General features: G+C 41.2%; 1 protein-coding gene across 1 annotated transcript in view; it reads right to left on the bottom strand.

The window, feature by feature from the left end:
* Positions 1 to 12,649, bottom strand: part of LOC117502044 (alpha-tubulin N-acetyltransferase 1-like) — a 110,308-nt gene extending 97,659 nt beyond the window's left edge. The window contains exons 1-7 of the mRNA XM_034161028.1: positions 12,407 to 12,649; positions 8,330 to 8,390; positions 6,003 to 6,094; positions 5,803 to 5,860; positions 5,580 to 5,693; positions 5,318 to 5,419; positions 2,067 to 2,112 (exon numbers count right to left, since the gene is read on the bottom strand). Coding sequence (XP_034016919.1) covers positions 2,067 to 2,112; positions 5,318 to 5,419; positions 5,580 to 5,693; positions 5,803 to 5,860; positions 6,003 to 6,094; positions 8,330 to 8,390; positions 12,407 to 12,501 — 568 coding nt within the window. The 5' untranslated portion in view covers positions 12,502 to 12,649. The remainder of the gene's footprint in view (positions 1 to 2,066; positions 2,113 to 5,317; positions 5,420 to 5,579; positions 5,694 to 5,802; positions 5,861 to 6,002; positions 6,095 to 8,329; positions 8,391 to 12,406) is intronic.
* Positions 12,650 to 17,924: the final 5,275 nt, after the last annotated feature.

The following is a 17,924-nucleotide window of genomic DNA, read 5'->3' as shown; positions in this document are numbered from 1 at the left end:
GTGTCACGTTTAATTCTTCCCAAGTCTTTTCCAGTTATTTTGCATCTTTTCTTCTCCGCACATTTCTTGCGACCCTGTTGACTATTTGCAACAAACCGTTTGATTGATGATCACATCTCAGTAGCTCAACTATATCATGAGTGTTGCATCCCTTTGAAATACATTTGACATGTTTTTGACTTTCCAGTGTCTGCTAAATCTCTGGCCTCTCTCCTACCCTTTGATTGGTTGGCGGCTGAAACGCTGAAGTCAGCCCATGTGTCAGCCTCACGTTGATGTGGCGTGACCGCTGCTCTCCTATTGGTCATTTAGGAGAGGGAATTCCAGCGCTGCTCTCCTATTAGTCGTTTAGGAGTGGGAAATCTCACACCAAAATGGGGGCCAGTATCCGGCCCAATTCACAGCCGGACCGGTTGTCGGGCTAGTGGCTAGCACTGTTGCCTCACAGCAAGAAGGTCCTGGGATCGCTTCCCACCTGGTCCTTGCTGTGTGGTTTGCACGTTCTCTGTGTGTTCATGTGGATTCCCTCCAGGTGCTCCAGCTTCCTCCCATTTCCAAAGACATGCAGGTTCAGTGAACTGGAAACATCAAAATTGACTGTAGATGTGAATGTGTTTGTCTGTCTATATGTAGCCCTGTGACAGACTGACATCATGTCCAGGGTGAACCCTGCCTCACACCCAATGAATGCTGGAAAACGCTCCAGGCCCACTGTGACCCTTGATTGGCGTAAGAGAGCATGGAAAATAAATGAATGAATAAAGACGATGACTAATAAGGCACACCTTGAAATTGGGTGTTAATCACTTTCGGCCACGCACTCTCTCATTACACAAATACATACCACCTGAGATGGCTTAAATCCAATAAGCATTCAGGGCTACACAGTTTAAGGTTAGAATACTCACTTGCCTAATAATTGTGCATGTAGCGTATAGGACTTACTTCTTATACTACGACACTTCAAAAAGTGCTCAGCCTTCCCAGAAATCAAAGGAAACACTCTACGTGTCAATTTACACATAATGCAATTATTAAGAAATGATACAATTTTGAATCATTTAGTGACATTGTGGAGAGCCATATTCACGCCTGCTGTACAGCGTGCAGGGCCGTATTCACGCCTGTTGTACAGCGTGTAGCGCCGTATTCACACCTGCTGTACAGCGTGCAGGGTCGTATTCACGCGTGTTGTAGAATGTGTAGGGCCGCACTGACACCTGTTGTACAGTGTGTAGGGCCGTATTCACGCCTCTTGTACAGTGTGTAGGGCCGCACCGACGCCTGTTGTACAGTGTGTAGGGCCATATTCACGCCTGTTGTACAGTGTGTAGGGCCACACTGACACCTGTTGTACAGTGTGTAGGGCCGTATTCACGCCTCTTGTACAGTGTGTAGGGCCGCACCGACACCTGTTGTACAGTGTGTAGGGCCGCACCGACGCCTGTTGTACAGTGTGTAGGGCCATATTCACGCCTGTTGTACAGTGTGTAGGACCGTATTCACGCCTGTTGTACAGTGTGTAGGGCCGTATTCACGCCTGTTGTACAGTGTGTAGGGCCGCACTGACGCCTGCTGTACAGTGTGTAGGGCCGTATTCACGCCTGTTGTACATTGTGTAGGGCCGCACTGACGCCTGTTGTAGAGTGTTTAGGGCCGTATTCACGCCTGTTGTAGAGTGTTTAGGGCCGCACTGACGCCTGTTGTACAGTGTGTAGGGCCGTATTCACGCCTGTTGTACAGTGTGTAGGGCCGTATTCACGCCTGTTGTACATTGTGTAGGGCCGCACTGACGCCTGTTGTAGAGTGTTTAGGGCCGTATTCACGCCTGTTGTAGAGTGTTTAGGGCCGCACTGACGCCTGTTGTACAGTGTGTAGGGCCGTATTCACGCCTGTTGTACAGTGTGTAGGGCCGTATTCACGCCTGTTGTACAGTGTGTAGGGCCGTATTCACGCCTGTTGTATCATGTAGCTTCTGCTCTCCAATACAACACAAGTCAAGGACATGACATCCTTTTCATACCACAGCAAAACAAAAAATGAGATTCAGGCACTGAAAGTGTTACCTAATCTGCTGATGAAGAATCCTTCAAATACCACAAAATTGTTGACCTAAAGAGAAGGATATATAAAAAAAAAAAATCATTAGTTTATGAACAGAAACTGAAGTTTGGGGCAAATTAAAGCACCATCACGAAACTGCCACCGGTTCAAAAAAATAGATTTATCAAATTCATCTACCTATCTTAATCCATCTACCTATCTTACGGTAATGCCTGACATTTTTTTATTTATTGTTTCTCTATGAAAACAGTACAGGGTGTATAGACTGTGGACCTTGGCAAACAAATATTCAAAGTTAATTTTCACTGATGATACATATTCCATTTTATCAAACAGTATGAAGTCAGAATGTCTACTTCATTTCCAAATAAGGTTATTTAAAAAACAAAACCAAGTATAACATACATTTATTGCAGCTTTCTTCACTCAAACAAAGGATTACATGCAGCAAGATGAATGCCTCTTTAAACATAGAAGATTCCAGAAATTGATGGGGCTACTTATAAAACATACCCCCACGCCGCTTTTGGACTTGTTATTATAAACAATCTGAATGGTCCAATGTGTCTTTTGTCTGAAGCACTCAGCGTCCATTTCTTCTTAACTGTCTTTAGTCACATAAACAGGGAAGCCCTTTAAACCCTGTGAGGGACTGCTGCACTCTGAAACCTTTTCTTGGAAGAAAACCTCACACTTACGACACCAAAATATTGCCTTTGTCTTCCTTGGACTCTCGTCTCCATTCTGTTTTGAGTCCTCCCCATATAGGCAGCCACTTCATTAGACATTATAAGACAATACACAGACACATTCATAACAAGGTTGGCGAAAACCCTGCACAGCGGCTAGTGCCTATACATGCACTTAAGTTGATTAAGTATATTCATGCTGCACTGCTTGCAATTTACGGTGCCTCTGGAAAGTATTCACAGCGCTTCACTTTTTTCACATTTTGTTATGTTACAGCCAAAATGGATGAAATTCATTTTTCCTCTCAAAATTCTACTCACAACACCCCATAATGACAACATGAAATTTCTTTTTTAGTTTTTGTAAATTTATTTTTTAAAAAACAGCTAAGAAATCACACGTACATAAGTATTTACATCATTTGCTCAATATTTTGTTGATTTTGAGTCCTCGTCAACTCTTGGTGGATGTCAGAAATCTCAGATTGCTCTTGTTTATTTTGTTATTGGTAGTATGGACAAAGCAGATCGCAACCCCTCTAAATATGGTCTCCTTGAGGTTTATTCCTAAGGACGTTTCTTGATCACTGTTGTAAATGTACTTGCTCAGCGGGATGGGTAAGGTTAGACCTTACTCCTGTGAAGCACCTTGGGGCACTTCTATTGTGATCTGGAGCTATATAAATAAACTGAACTGGCACATCCAAGAAGGACACATCCAGGCTGGACAAACTGATCAGGCAGGCTGGCTCTGTGGTTGGCATCAAGCTGGACTCTCTGGTGACGAAGGCAGAGAACATTGGACAAACTGCTGGACATTATGGACAATGCCAGTCACCCTGTGCACATCGTCATCAGCAACCAGAGGAGCCTCTTCAGCCACAGACTGCTCCTTCTCAAGTGCAGGACCAACTGACTGAGAAACTCCTTTGTCCCTCAGGCCATCAGACTGTACAACTCCTCACTCAGGGGGAGGAGGAGTAACAGGAATCAGAGGATGGGAAGGAGAGGAACAGTAGTAGCCAGTAGGGCTGAAACGATTACTCGAATACCTCAAATAATTCGATTACAAAAAATGATCGAGGCAAATTCTGTGCTTCGAAGCTTCGTTTAATGCTGTAGCACATATGCCAGGCCTGTGTGTGGCGCTGTAATGTCCCCAGAAAAACAACAGAAGAAGACTAGCGTATGCGCTCAGGCCGTGTAACAGCTAATAGTTTAGCCCTTAAAGCTACCACTTTCCAATGCAACGCAGAGTAAAATAAAGCCTTTTAAGAGAAAGAGGGTCCACACTGATCATCTGACATAGACTTACTGCGCACTTAAAGTGAAGCAGTGTGTTTGTCTATTTTTAAAAAACACACGGTCTGCTCGACGTGGTGAGTGACTACTGACTCGACGGCTGGGTAGGCACAGTCGAAGCCGGCTGCTGTCTGTTTTGTTCAGACTCACACTGAGTGTTTTGCTTTTTAATTTTCGCTTTTTTGGGGGCAACACACAATGCTTCACAAACACAGTAACTTAAGAAAAAAACAGTGACTGCGAGGCTTACATGTTCAACCTCCAGCTGAAATGCATCTGCTGAATCACAGAGAAAGAGGGATAAAAAAAAAATCACGTAGGGACCCAGTCCACCAGCCTTTAAAAATAATAATAATAATGATTTAAAAAAAAACTCAAAATGGTTAAATTTTACAAGTTGGGAAAAAAAAAAAACAGAACAGAAAGCCACATCCCATCACCATTTCAGCAAAATGTCAAGACTTTGGCACAGCAACATTGTGCCATTGCTTAGGAAGAGCTCTGGACAATTGATGTTGTTTAAAAATGCAAAAGTACTTTTTATCCGATTACTCGATTAATTGCCATAATAACTGATAGAATACTCGATTCCTAAAATAATCGATAGCTGTAGCCCTAGTAGCCAGTAAACCAGCCAGTAACCCTAACCCTGCTGGAACCTCAATTTCCCTGAGGGAGTCTTCCCAAGGGATCAATAAAGTTCTATCTAATCTAATCTAATCCAAAATACAGACACAGCTGTCCAACTCTTGGTTCAATGAGTTCCAAATTTTGGGGACACATCGCCTGCCTTTTAACTTTGAAAATAAGAGCTGCCTCATGGATTTGGACTCTCTCAGAGTCTGTCTGAGGTACTGCATAACAACCTTATGTTTGGGGAATTACATCATTGACAACAATGATGGAGGAAGGCACAAAGTCACACACATGTTCCAGGCCCACGGGGAAATCACTGAGTATGTCTCAGACTTAATTTACATCAATCATTAACAAATACAAATCGGCATGGTACTGTATGGTAAATCTGTCTGGAAGAGGCACTTCTCAAAAACATTGTGACAGTGCAAGAAGAAGAAGCCACCAAGACACCCACACAAACTTACAAGGGGCTTCTGTGGCTGTGACTGGAGAAACTGTGCACAATGCAAAACTTTTTGCAGCACCAGTAAACAGCTTCATGGGGAAATAGAATACCAAAAAAGATAATCCCCAGGAAAATTTGTCTTTTAATAGCTGATGTTTTTAATAACTGTGGAACGCACCTGAGGGACACTTTGTGTCAGGCAGTAGTGCTTTTCCAGGAAAGACAGGAATTTGGGCGACGGCCTGTCATAAGCCATGATGACAGGATCGACATTCTTGTGCTGCAGTGGATAAAGAACAAACATCACCCTTCTGGTTTCTCTGAAGCTGTCAAACCTCAATAAATGCCTGAACCCCAACAGCAGGGATTAGCTGTTTGTGGACACAATAAAATCAGACTGGAAATGTAATTCATCTGACCAAGACAGAAGAATGCTTCACCTGCAGCATGAAATCAAAGAGTGCCAGCCCGTAGCCGTGTCGCTGCAGGTTCTCCATCACATAAAAATCCAAAACACACAGTGGCTCCGCCTCCACGTGCACACCTTGCTGATTCTGAGTGGAAAATACAAAAAAACAAGCATGTACAAATACAAATACTGAAAAACAGCAGAAATTCATGGAGCCTGTAATGACAAAACATGAAAGTCAATTTGTAACTCACAAGCAGAAATAACTTCTTGTAGCCAACCTTGAGAAATCCCACAACTACTCCTCGTCCTCTGGAGGAGAAAGCAGAAGGAGCAAGGTAAGAGTGTGAGTGTGGAGGAACTCAACCCTGTTGGAGACAGATCTGCAGAGCAGGTCCAGATGAACCATCAGTGCACAAACAAGACAAACAAGTGTGCAGAAAGCAACACCAACCCATTGCGTTCCCCATCCTTTAGCAGGTACAGTAGATGACTGTTGGACTGCAACTTGGAAGCGCTCGTTACTGGTGCTGTTAGCTGTTGCGCCTGTGTAACACAAACATTCATCCTGTTAAAACACTGTGCATAAAGAATCTGATCCATCTGTGAGTAAATCAGCTGCACACTGCCAATAATAGGGGTCGACTGATTATCAGCCACCTGGGGTGAATTCAGTTGATTGGACATGATTTGGAAAGACAAACATCTGTCTACATATAAGGTCCCACAGTTGACAGTGCATGTCAGAGCACAAACCAGGCATGAAGTCAAAGGAATTGTGTGTAGACCTCTGAGACAGGATTTTGTCTCGAGGCACAAATCTGGGGAAGGGTACAGAAACATTTATGTTGCTCTGAAGATCCCAATGAGCACAGTGGCCTCCATCATCCATAAATGGAAGTCTGAATCCACCAGGACTCTTCCTAGAGCTGACAGCCCGTCTAAACTGAGCAATCACTGGAGAAGGACCTTAGTCAGGGAGGTGACCAAGAATCCAATGGTCACTCTGTCAGAGCTCCAGCATATCTCTGTGCAGAGAGGAGAACCTTCCAGAAGGACAACCATCTCTGCAGCAATCCACCAATCAGGCCTTTATGGTAGAATGGCCAGACAGAAGCCACTCCTTAGTAAAAGGCACATGGCAGCCCACCTGAAGTTTGCCAAAAGGCATCTGAAGGACTCTAAGACCATGAGAAACAAAATTCTCTGGTCTGATGAGACAAACATTGAACTCTCTGGCGTAAATACCAGGCGTCATGTTTGAAGGAAACCAGGCACCATGCCTACAGTGAAGCATGGTGGTGGCAGCATCATGCTGTGGGGATGTTTTTCAGCAGCAGGAACTGGGAGACTAGTCAGGATTGAGAAAAAGATGAATGCAGCAATATACAGAGATATCCTGGATGAAAACCTGCTCCAGAGCACTCTTGACCTCAGACTGGGGCAACGGATCATCTTTCAGCAAGACAATGACCCTAAGCACACAGGATATCAAAGGAGTGACTTCAGGACAACTCTGTGAATGTCACTGAGTGGCCCAGCCAGAGCCCAGACCTGAATCTGATTGAACATCTCTGTAGAAATCTGAAAATGTCTGTGCACCGACGCTGCCCATCCAACCTGATGGAGACTGAGAGGTGCTGCAAAGAGGAATGGGCCAAACTGCCCAAAGATAGGTGCACCAAGCTTGTGGCATCATATTCAAGAAGACTTGAGGCTGTAATTGCTGCCAAAAGTGCATCAACAAAGTGTTGAACAAAGGGTGTGGATACGTATGTACATGTCATTTCTTTATTTTTTTTTTTAATACATTACCAAAAATTAAAAAAAAAAAAAAAAAAAAAAAAATGTGAATACTTTTTGGATGCACCGTAACTGGATGACATTACAGAGTGTGTATGTGGGGTAGTATTTTTTTTTTAATAAAATGAGGTAAAATTAAAGTATTTGGGGTATTTCTGTTTAATATGTTGCAGAGGTCTCAAAGAAGCTCTTCATTCATTCATTCATTCATTCATCCAGTCATTCAGTTTCTGGGTCATGGTGGCAGCAGACAAATGAGATGTGTCTGGTTTAAATGTTGTTTATAGCAGGAGATTCTGTGTGGAAACACTCACAGAATGCTTGACCTCTTTAAAAAAATCCTACTTAAGCAAGATTTCAACCTGGATTTTCCAAATCTGCTCCTTCAAACATAAAATCTGAATGAAAAACGAATTAAACATTTTTTTAATCTTACACATTTTGAATGTTCAACAAACTTTGGATATGTTAATGTTTGTTAAGGTTTAAAAAGTCATACTCATACAGTGCAGAACTCTAATTATTCACACAACAAAATCACAGTTTTACAAGATTTTCAAGACTGTTAACTGACATGTTCATGTGAAAATGCCTTTATATCCGGTTACATCTGTAAGAAAAGTATTGAACAGGTGTTTGACACACATAAGGAGGGAAAAAGAACAAAAGCTCTGATCATCACAGCCTCAGCCTTACAGTGCTGATCTAAGCTGCACATGCTCCAAAATGAAAATTAATTAAAATTTGGTGTTATTTTTCATTATTTTGTGTGAGTATCTTTTTTTTTTTACTTTCTGGCCTGGCAGGTGTATTACATGGGGGAAACTGATTTCTCACTGTGTTGAAGGTATCTTGCATCCATCCATGTTGTGGTACACTGTCACAGCGGTGATGACTATGATCTCGATGTACTGGCCACTCCTGCTGGCACAAAGCTACTTTATGATAAACAAAAATGTACTCAAGAAGGGAACATACCTTTGCTGAGGCCTTTCCAAGTTCATCAATTACCATGGCTATTTGGGCTTGGAGATCTGGCCTGCAAACACAAACACAGTGATAAATGTGGCGTCTTACTAAATAAACTCCTGAGGGCTGTAGGACGATGCCTGATCAACACAGCCAGGCTGTGACTATGTGAAGTTGGCTTGACAGACCCTACGGTCGTGCTCAGAACTAACAGGTACCACTAGAGTTTGATTTGTTAAGCCTAGCTTTCTGCTTCAAGCTCTGTGCATGTTCACATAAATGATGGTGTGTGATTCTTCCTTTGACTTCTTCTGCAAACATGAACAGGTTATTATGCAGAGCTCATTGTGTAATTTCCAAATATATTCCCATCAGAACTAGAGCATGGCGCTCATAGGCCGCAAACCAACATTAGTTTCCAATTCCACAAAAATTTTACCTCGAAAAAAGTTTATAAAGTCAGAGTCCTGTTAGAAGTGGCTTTCCAAATTAGATGCGATCAAAAGTCAGGAGTATGTATTTAGTTCATGCACTTGAATCAAAGGTTTTTTGTGGTGTTGAAAGGGATTTTTTTTCAGTTTCTGAATTATTTTTCAAATAATTTTCACAGAGCATTGGGTATCTCTGCTATGCACAATTTGTTATTGTTTTCTGGCACTTGGTTTCCGACTTATAACTGAAAGATAGACAAACAGGCAGAAAATTGAACCTCCATCCAATTTTGGTGGTGTAGGTGAATCCATAACAGAAAAAATGAGAGTGACTGAGGCACTTTTGATTGAGATATAATGCAAAATGTACAACAAATGGACTTTTCAATATTAAATTCAAATGTCCACAAAATCCACAATCCGGATCAGAGGCCTCATGTACAAAGACTTGCATCAATTTCCTACTGAAACATGGCGTAAGGTAAAACTCAGAAACTGGCGTGAGAACAAAAATAATCAGCTGTATCAAAGTATGTGTACGCATGGATCCAAGCATGTTCTCTATGTACAACCCACTGAATGTGGAATTAAGTGGACATACTGTATGTACCAAGCTCCTCCCTTTCCACACCCCTATTTAAATATGAAAATGCCTGTAAATAGGCCCCGGGAGCTGAGAATCTCCCTCCATCAGATCAGTCAACATGAACATAGAAAAGAAATACCGCACACATACTGAAGTTTAAAAAAAACTAGGGCACGATGTGGCTGATACTGTTTGACATTCATAGTTTATGCAGAAATTAAACTTTTGGGTGTCCAAAAAAAAAAAAAATCAGGGTGTCCAAAATTTTAGGTGCCGACCAGCGGCGTACTTAGCTAACCCATAGGGGGAGTCCAGGGGGTGAAAATTGTGAAAAAGTAGACCCTAAATGATACATTTTAGTGCATTCTGGAGAATCAAATACAGTCTGGTTGCAGCCAAACTGTGCACTCTGATTTCTCTGTGCAGAGAACCTGCAGGCTGCGTTCTCACCTCCCTGCTGCAACTTGAAGTGGGCCCAGTGTGAAAGTGACTTTTGGTTGTGCAAGTAACTTTTTTTGGTGCAAGTAATTGTTTTGTTGCCAGCACCAGTGCAAGTAGGTTAAAAAATGTATTTCGACCCCTGAGAGACATGTACAGTTATTGTAGTACTTCTACGTGTTGCATTTGAACAGTATAAAAAGATGTGGTACTACTAATCTGGGGTAGGTTGGTGCATTAGACATATGATTACACTTTTCTTGGTAGGTAGGATGATGTCAACTTCCTGTCTACATTTTGCAAAAAATGTGCTTGATTAGTCAATCATTTAGCACTCACATTTGAATGCACACAACTGTGTACACTTGAGGCTGAAGCGATAGCATTCAGATCACCCTCAGCATTCGGTCTTGCAGCAACATTTTGTCAACTGCTGACAACTCAGGGCAACTGGTGGAAGGGTCATCCAAAAGACTTGCCGGATCTCACCACCTTAATGCCACCCTCCAGTTGGCAGGGCTTTCAGTTTGCATTTTGTACACTGTTGTCTGGCTCCATATGCAGCCTGCTTGGTAAACATACTGTTTCACATGCTGCATGATAGATAAGCTTGTCAGTGGAACGGCATCATAAGATCTTTGCTTTCGAGTGAACAAGTCCAATCTTGCCTCACAATGTGTCCGTAGTGCTGTTCTTGTCATACACAGTTATGACAAACTTCTCAAGGATCTTGAGGTCTGCATTTTCAACGACTGGTGGGTACTGACTGAACTTCTTGAAGACGTGGGTCATTTCAGGGCAAACATCCTATGCCTTTGTCATGAAAAACTGACACAATATCACAGCGAGTGAAGGTGTGAAAAAACAGCATGCCAATGGATTTGTCTGGACCAAGGTTCACCACCATGTCATGAATTGGCAACCAACTGATGGACTGAAACTGCCCAAATTCAACCCACAGCATTTCCATGCCTGCGTCTTGGAGGGCAGCAAAAATGCTGACTGCAACAACGAGAACATCTGTGTTACATGCTTTAATCAACACAAACGTCATTTGTTGCTTGGCTCAATGAAGAGCATGAGTGAAGATTCTGCAGTCAGTTTCTTCGTGGTTGTAGGTGACACGTAATGCCATGTTTTCATGAATATTTAAGACTAAAATTAAAGAAGAGTTTGAAATTTATCCTTTCCTGGTTCACAGTTCTAGAAGAGATATTCAGATTTTGAACTGCAAGCCACTAAAAACCAGGAAATTCCCAGCGACTCCCGACATTGGACAAGAAGGAGGATGTTTTTTTTTCTTACATTAAATAACTTGTAATTAAAATTGTTCTAAGTAAAAAAAAAAAAGAAGATTCTTGAGACATCTTTGATGTTTGTCTGTAAATTAAAACCATAACTTATTTGTTGTTGTTGTTTCAGGTGAGATGATTTAGTAATGTGTACATTTTTAAGTCTGGTAGATTCATTAATTCATATCTGCATTTCAACCAAGAAAAACAGACATCATAAATAAATGCACTAAATCATTTTTTTAATTTAGTCATGTCAACATTAAAATGCATCCTTACTGACTATGTAATTGCTTTTAATGTTGCAATCAGGACAGTGTAATTACTAAAATATGAATTTCACCAGTCTAGTGATTGTGAATATTTTAAAATTACAATAGGGGCAGGGCTTCTTCTACCTGTGCAAATGTCTTTTTGACTGAACTTTGACTTCATGGACATGTTTAATGATTCATTCATTTAATGTTAAAATAAGAAAAAAGTTTTTTTTTTTTCAAATAATAAAATAGTTGTTTTTTAAAGAGCCTTTATTTTATTTCGACGCGTAACAGCAGGTGTGGCTTTGCAAAGACGAAAGGTGAGCTGGACTCTCAGGACATCGAACCAGATCAAGGTCTCCTCTACGGCTTCCCCCAAACCCCGACTTTTTAAGGTGATTTTTCTATCCCATTATGCTGAGAAAAAAAAATCCTGCTGAGAACTTTGTGATATGAATAACACAAGTACACCTAACTTGTGTCAATTCAACATGCAGATCCACCTTGGATTTGCTGTGGCGACCCCAAGTGCAAACAAGGGAGCAGCCGAAGGGACTTACTTTACCTCAATACTAATGGTATTTAACTAGTCGACTGGTACCCTAGTCATCCCAACCCTATGAAAAAGTCAAAGACAGATAAAATCACTTTAGTTTTTGGCAAATCAAAGTGAAATTAATTTTAAACATAATATTACCTGTAATAAATACCACCAGACTCTCACACTCATCTTGAACCGCTTAGTGCAATTAAGGGACGCGGGGGTTTGGGGCTGTGGAGCCTTAATTTTTTATTATTTTTGTCATTTAAAAACAGCTTTATGTAGTTTGACAGAATCCTGTCCCACAGCACCATGATCAGACAAATCACTGTTAAATATGATTAGAGCTGGTTACCATGGTGATGCCGGTGGTAGATAGGCTTTATAACAGAGCGGCTAACTGTTAGCCTCGCCCCTCTGGTGGCTTCTGTTTAGTACTTCTGTTGTCTCTCCGGAGGACCACAGCGTGTCCACTGAAGCTCTGTTTACTGTCAAAGCTGCACAAAGCGCCACGTTCACTGACAAAGACTAAATCACTTACCTTCCTACTGATCTACGACCTGCCACAAGATTCTGGTCTAACACGGATACCCGGTCAGGAAAGAGCTGGTTCACGTCGAAAGGGAATTCCATCATATCTGCTGCACGCCAACGAGCTTTATTACACAAAGCGGCAACGCGTCAGTAGTCAAAGCTTCCCCGAAACTTCAAACACAACTGTTCACGCTTCAAAGCTTGTGTCGAAGCTTTCCCTAAATCACACAACTGTTTACGCTTCAAAGCTTGTGTCGAAACTTTCCCAAAGTCAAACAACTGTTCACGCTTTCAAAGCTTGTGTCGAACCACTGAACTATATGTCGAACTCATGGAACTCATCCACACAAAGCCTTGATTCGAGGCTTGGTTCATTTCCTGGAAACTACATTTCCGGATGAAGCGGAAGTTCGCTTCCGATTATATTATTGTAAAGTAATAATAATTAATAATATGATGAAGGCAAAGCCTTTGACCGAGCAGCATTTTTTCTGTATCAAAAAATAGTGAAGTTGTTTGATTGAAATCCTGTAAAAATTGAAGATTAAGTTCACACTTTTTTTTTTTTTGATTTTCTTTTTAAGAAGCTGATCCATTAGATAGTCCTGGGATATTTCAACATTGAGAAGACTTATGCGACACATGAATACATTACTAACAGTTAAACATGTTAAATAAAGTCTACTTATTATACAACCCCAATTCCAGTGAAGTTGGGACGTTTTGTAAAATGTAAATAAAAACAGAATTCAGTGATTTACAAATCCTCTTCAACCTATATTCAATTGAATCCACCAAAAAGACAAGATATTTAATGTTCAAACTGATAAACTTTATTGTTTTTGTGCAAATATTTGCTCATTTTGAAATGGATGCCTGCAACACATTTCAAAAAAGCAGGGACGGGCAACAAAAGACTGGGGAAGTTGATGGATGCTCAAAGAACACCTGTATGGACAGGTGAACAGGTTAATTGGAAACAGGTGAGTGTCATGATTGGGTATAAAAGGAACATCCCCAAAAGGCTCAGCCATTCACAAGCAAAGATGGGGTGAGGATTAACACTTTGTGAACAACTGTATGAAAAAAAAATAGTTCAACAGTTTAAGAACAATGTTTCTCAATGTTCACTTGCAAGGAATGTAGGATTCCATCATCTACAGTCCATAATATAATCAGAAGATTCAGAGAATCTGGAGAACTTTCTACACATAAACAGCAAGGCCGAAAAACAACATTGAATGCCCGTGACCTTCGATCCCTCAGGCAGCACTGCATTAAAAACCAACATCATTGTGTAAAGGATCTTTCTGCATGGGCTCAGGAACACTTCAGCAAACCATTGTCAGGTAACACAGTTCGTCGCTACATCTGCAAGTGTTTAGTTAAAACTCTACCATGCAAAGTGAAAGCCATACATCAACAACATCCAGAAACACCGCTGCCTTCTCTGGGCCTGAGCTCATTTGAAATGGACAGACGCAAAGTGGAAAAGTGTGCTGTGGTCTGTTGAGTCCACATTTCAAATTGTTTTTGGAAATCATGGACATTGTGTCCTCTGGACAAAAGAGGAAAAAGACCATCCAGATTGTTACCAGCGCAAAGTTCAAAACCAGCATCTGTGATGGTATGGGGGTGTGTTAGTGTCCATGGCATGGACAACTTACACATCTGTGATCGCACCATCAATGCTGAAAGGTACATCCAGGTTTTGGAGTAACAGGGACGTCCCTGTTTATTTCAGCAAGACAAGGCCAAGCCACATTCTGCGCGTGTTACAACAGTGTGGCTTTGTAGTAAAAGAGTGCAGGTACTAGACTGGCCTGCCTGCAGTCCAGACCTGTCGCCCATTGAAAATGTGTGGCGCATTATGAAGCGCGATATACGACAAAGGAGATCCCGGACTGTTGAACAACTGAAGTCATACATCAAGCAAGAATGGGAAAGAATTCCACCTGCAAAGCTTCAACAATTAGTGTCCTCAGTTCCCAAACGCTTATTGAGTGTTATTAGAAGGAAAGGTGATGTAACACAGAGGTAAACATACCACTGTCCCTGCTTTTTTTGAAATGTGTTGCAGGCATCCATTTCAAAATTATCAAATATTTGCACAAAAACAATAAAGTTTATCAGTTTGAACATTAAATATCTTGTCTTTGTGGTGAATTCAATTTAATATAGGCTGAAGAGGATTTGCAAATCATTGTATTCAGGTTTATTTACATTTTACACATCATCCCAACTTCAATGGAATTGGGATTGTATTAGAATGGGTTGAGACTTCCACGTCCCACTCCCAGTCTTACATATATTTTCTGTAATATCTATAACATGTTAAATAAAATCTACTTATTATATCATGATGGTTTGGGACTTCCACGTCCAGTTAGATGGTCAATACTGTTTAGAGGTCTAAACAGTGCAAGGATCTATATTAATTAATTTTTCCAAACTACTTTGTTGATTGAAGCTATACGAGTACAGTTACAGTGGTAATGCAGCTCACTCAGTGTACTCCTACCCCAGCCTTTCACTGGTGTCCGTGTGACAACCGCAAAACAAATGCAGCGAAAGTGGTAACCAGCTGACGGCATTGCTACGCATTTCCATACACTTTAGGGTCTGTTCCTTTCTCTGCCCCTGACCAAGGCAGCTTCTACATCAGGAGTTGGTCCCTGGGCACCGGACTGTGGCTGCCCACTGCTCCTAGTGGTTGGATTGTGTCTAAATGTAATTAGGATGGGTTAAATGCAGAGGACAAGTTTCCTTGTATATATATATATATATATATATATATATATATATATATATATATATATATATATATATATATATATATATATATATATATATATATATATATATATATATATATGTATATATATACAGTGAGGAAAATAAGTATCTGAACACCCTGCAGTTTTGCAAGTTCTCCCACTTAGAATTCATGGAGGGGTCTGAAATTTTCATCTTAGGTGCATGTCCACTGTGAGAGACATAATCTAAATAAAAAAATAAAAAATAAAATCTGGAAATCACAATGTATTGTTTTTTTAAATAATTTATTTGTATGTTACTGCTGCAAATAAGTATTTGATCCCCTACCAACCAGCGAGAATTCTGGCTCTCACAGACCTGTTAATTTCTCTTTAAGAAGCCCTCTTATTCTGCACTCTTTACCTTAATTAATTGCACCTGTTTGAACTTGTTACCTGTATAAAAGACACCTGTTCACACACTCAATCAATCACACTCCAACCTGTCCACCATATCCAAGACCAAAGAGCTGTCTAAGGACACCAGGGACAAAACTGTAGACCTTCACAAGGCTGGGATGGACTACAGGACAACAGGCAAGCAGCTTGGTAGAAGACAACAACTGTTATGATTATTTATTAGAAAGTGGAAGAAACACAAGATGACTGTCAATCTCCCTTGGTCTGGGATTCCATGCATGATCTCACTTTGTGGGGTAAGGATGATTCTGAGAAAGCTCAGATTCTACACAAGAGGACCTGGTCAATGACCTGAAGAGAGCTGGGACCACAGTCACAAAGATGACATTAGTAACACATGATGCTGTCATGGTTTAAAATCCTGCAGGGCAGCAAGGTCCCCCTGCTCAAGCCAGCACATGTCCAGGCCCGTTTGAAGTTCACCATTGACCATCTGGATGATCCAGAGGAGGCATGGGAGAAGGTCATGTGGTCAGATGAGAATCAACTCCACTTACCATGTTTAGAGGATGAGAACAACCCCAAGAAAACCATCCCAACCGTGAAGCATGGGGGTGAAAACATCATACTCTGGGGGTGCTCTTCTGCAAAGGGGACAGGACGACTGCACTGTATTGAAGGGAGGATGGATGGGGTCATGTATTGCGAGATTTTGTCAAACAACCTACTTCCCTCACTTATTTGCAGCAGTAACATACAAATAAATTATTATAAAATCATACATTGTGATTTCCGGATTTTTATTTATTTATTTATTTATTTGTTCTTTGATGATGTCTGTCACAGTGGACATGCACCTAAGATGAAAATTTCCGACCCCTCCATGATTTCTAAGTGGGAGAACTTGCAAAATTGCAGGGTGTTCAAATACTTATTTTCCTCACTGTATATATACGAGTATATATATATATATATATATATATATATATATATATATATATATATATATATATATATATATATATATATATACATACTCAACAAAAATATAAACGCAACACTTTTGGTTTTGCTCCCATTTTGTATGCGATGAACTCAAAGATCTAAAACTTTTTCCACATACACAATATCACCATTTCCCTCAAATATTGTTCACAAACCAGTCTAAATCTGTGATAGTGAGCACTTCTCCTTTGCTGAGATAATCCATCCCACCTCACAGGTGTGCCATATCAAGATGCTGATTAGACACCATGATTAGTGCACAAGTGTGCCTTAGACTGCCCACAATAAAAGGCCACTCTGAAAGATGCAGTTTTATCACACAGCACAATGCCACAGATGTCGCAAGATTTGAGGGAGTGTGCAATTGGCATGCTGACAGCAGGAATGTCAACCAGAGCTGTTGCTCGTGTATTGAATGTTCATTTCTCTACCATAAGCCGTCTCCAAAGGCGTTTCAGAGAATCTGGCAGTACATTCAACCAGCCTCACAACCGCAGACCACGTGTAACCACACCAGCCCAGGACCTCCACATCCAGCATGTTCACCTCCAAGATCGTCTGAGACCAGCCACTCGGACAGCTGCTGAAACAATCGGTTTGCATAACCAAAGAATTTCTGCACAAACTGTCAGAAACCGTCTCAGGGAAGCTCATCTGCATGCTCGTCGTCCTCATCGGGGTCTCGACCTGACTCCAGTTCGTCGTCGTAACCGATTTGAGTGGGCAAATGCTCACATTCGCTGCCGTTTGGCACGTTGGAGAGGTGTTCTGTTCACGGATGATGCGAAGGAGATGTGTTGCACTGCATGAGGCAAATGGTGGTCACACCAGATACTGACTGGTATCCCCCCCAATAAAACAAAACTGCACCTTTCAGAGTGGCCTTTTATTGTGGGCAGTCTAAGGCACACCTGTGCACTAATCATGGTGTCTAATCAGCATCTTGATATGGCACACCTGTGAGGTGGGATGGATTATCTCAGCAAAGGAGAAGTGCTCACTATCACAGATTTAGACTGGTTTGTGAACAATATTTGAGGCAAATGGTGATATTGTGTATGTGGAAAAAGTTTTAGATCTTTGAGTTCATCTCATACAAAATGGGAGCAAAACCAAAAGTGTTGCATTTATATTTTTGTTGAGTATACATATATATGTGTGTGTGTGTGTGTGTGTGTGTGTGTGTGTGTGTGTGTGTGTGTGTGTGTGTGTGTGTGTGTGTGTGTGTGTGTGTGTGTGTGTGTGTGTGCAGTGACAATAAAGTTTCTATTCTATTCCTGATGGAACATGTTGTATTTGTGCCAACTTTTGTGCTTGTATCACCATTTGGACTATTTTGCTCTA

Source organism: Thalassophryne amazonica, chromosome 20 (assembly GCF_902500255.1).
Source record: "Thalassophryne amazonica chromosome 20, fThaAma1.1, whole genome shotgun sequence".
NCBI classification, from domain to species: Eukaryota; Metazoa; Chordata; class Actinopteri; order Batrachoidiformes; family Batrachoididae; genus Thalassophryne; species Thalassophryne amazonica.
This window is presented reverse-complemented; position numbering and strand designations above follow the sequence as displayed.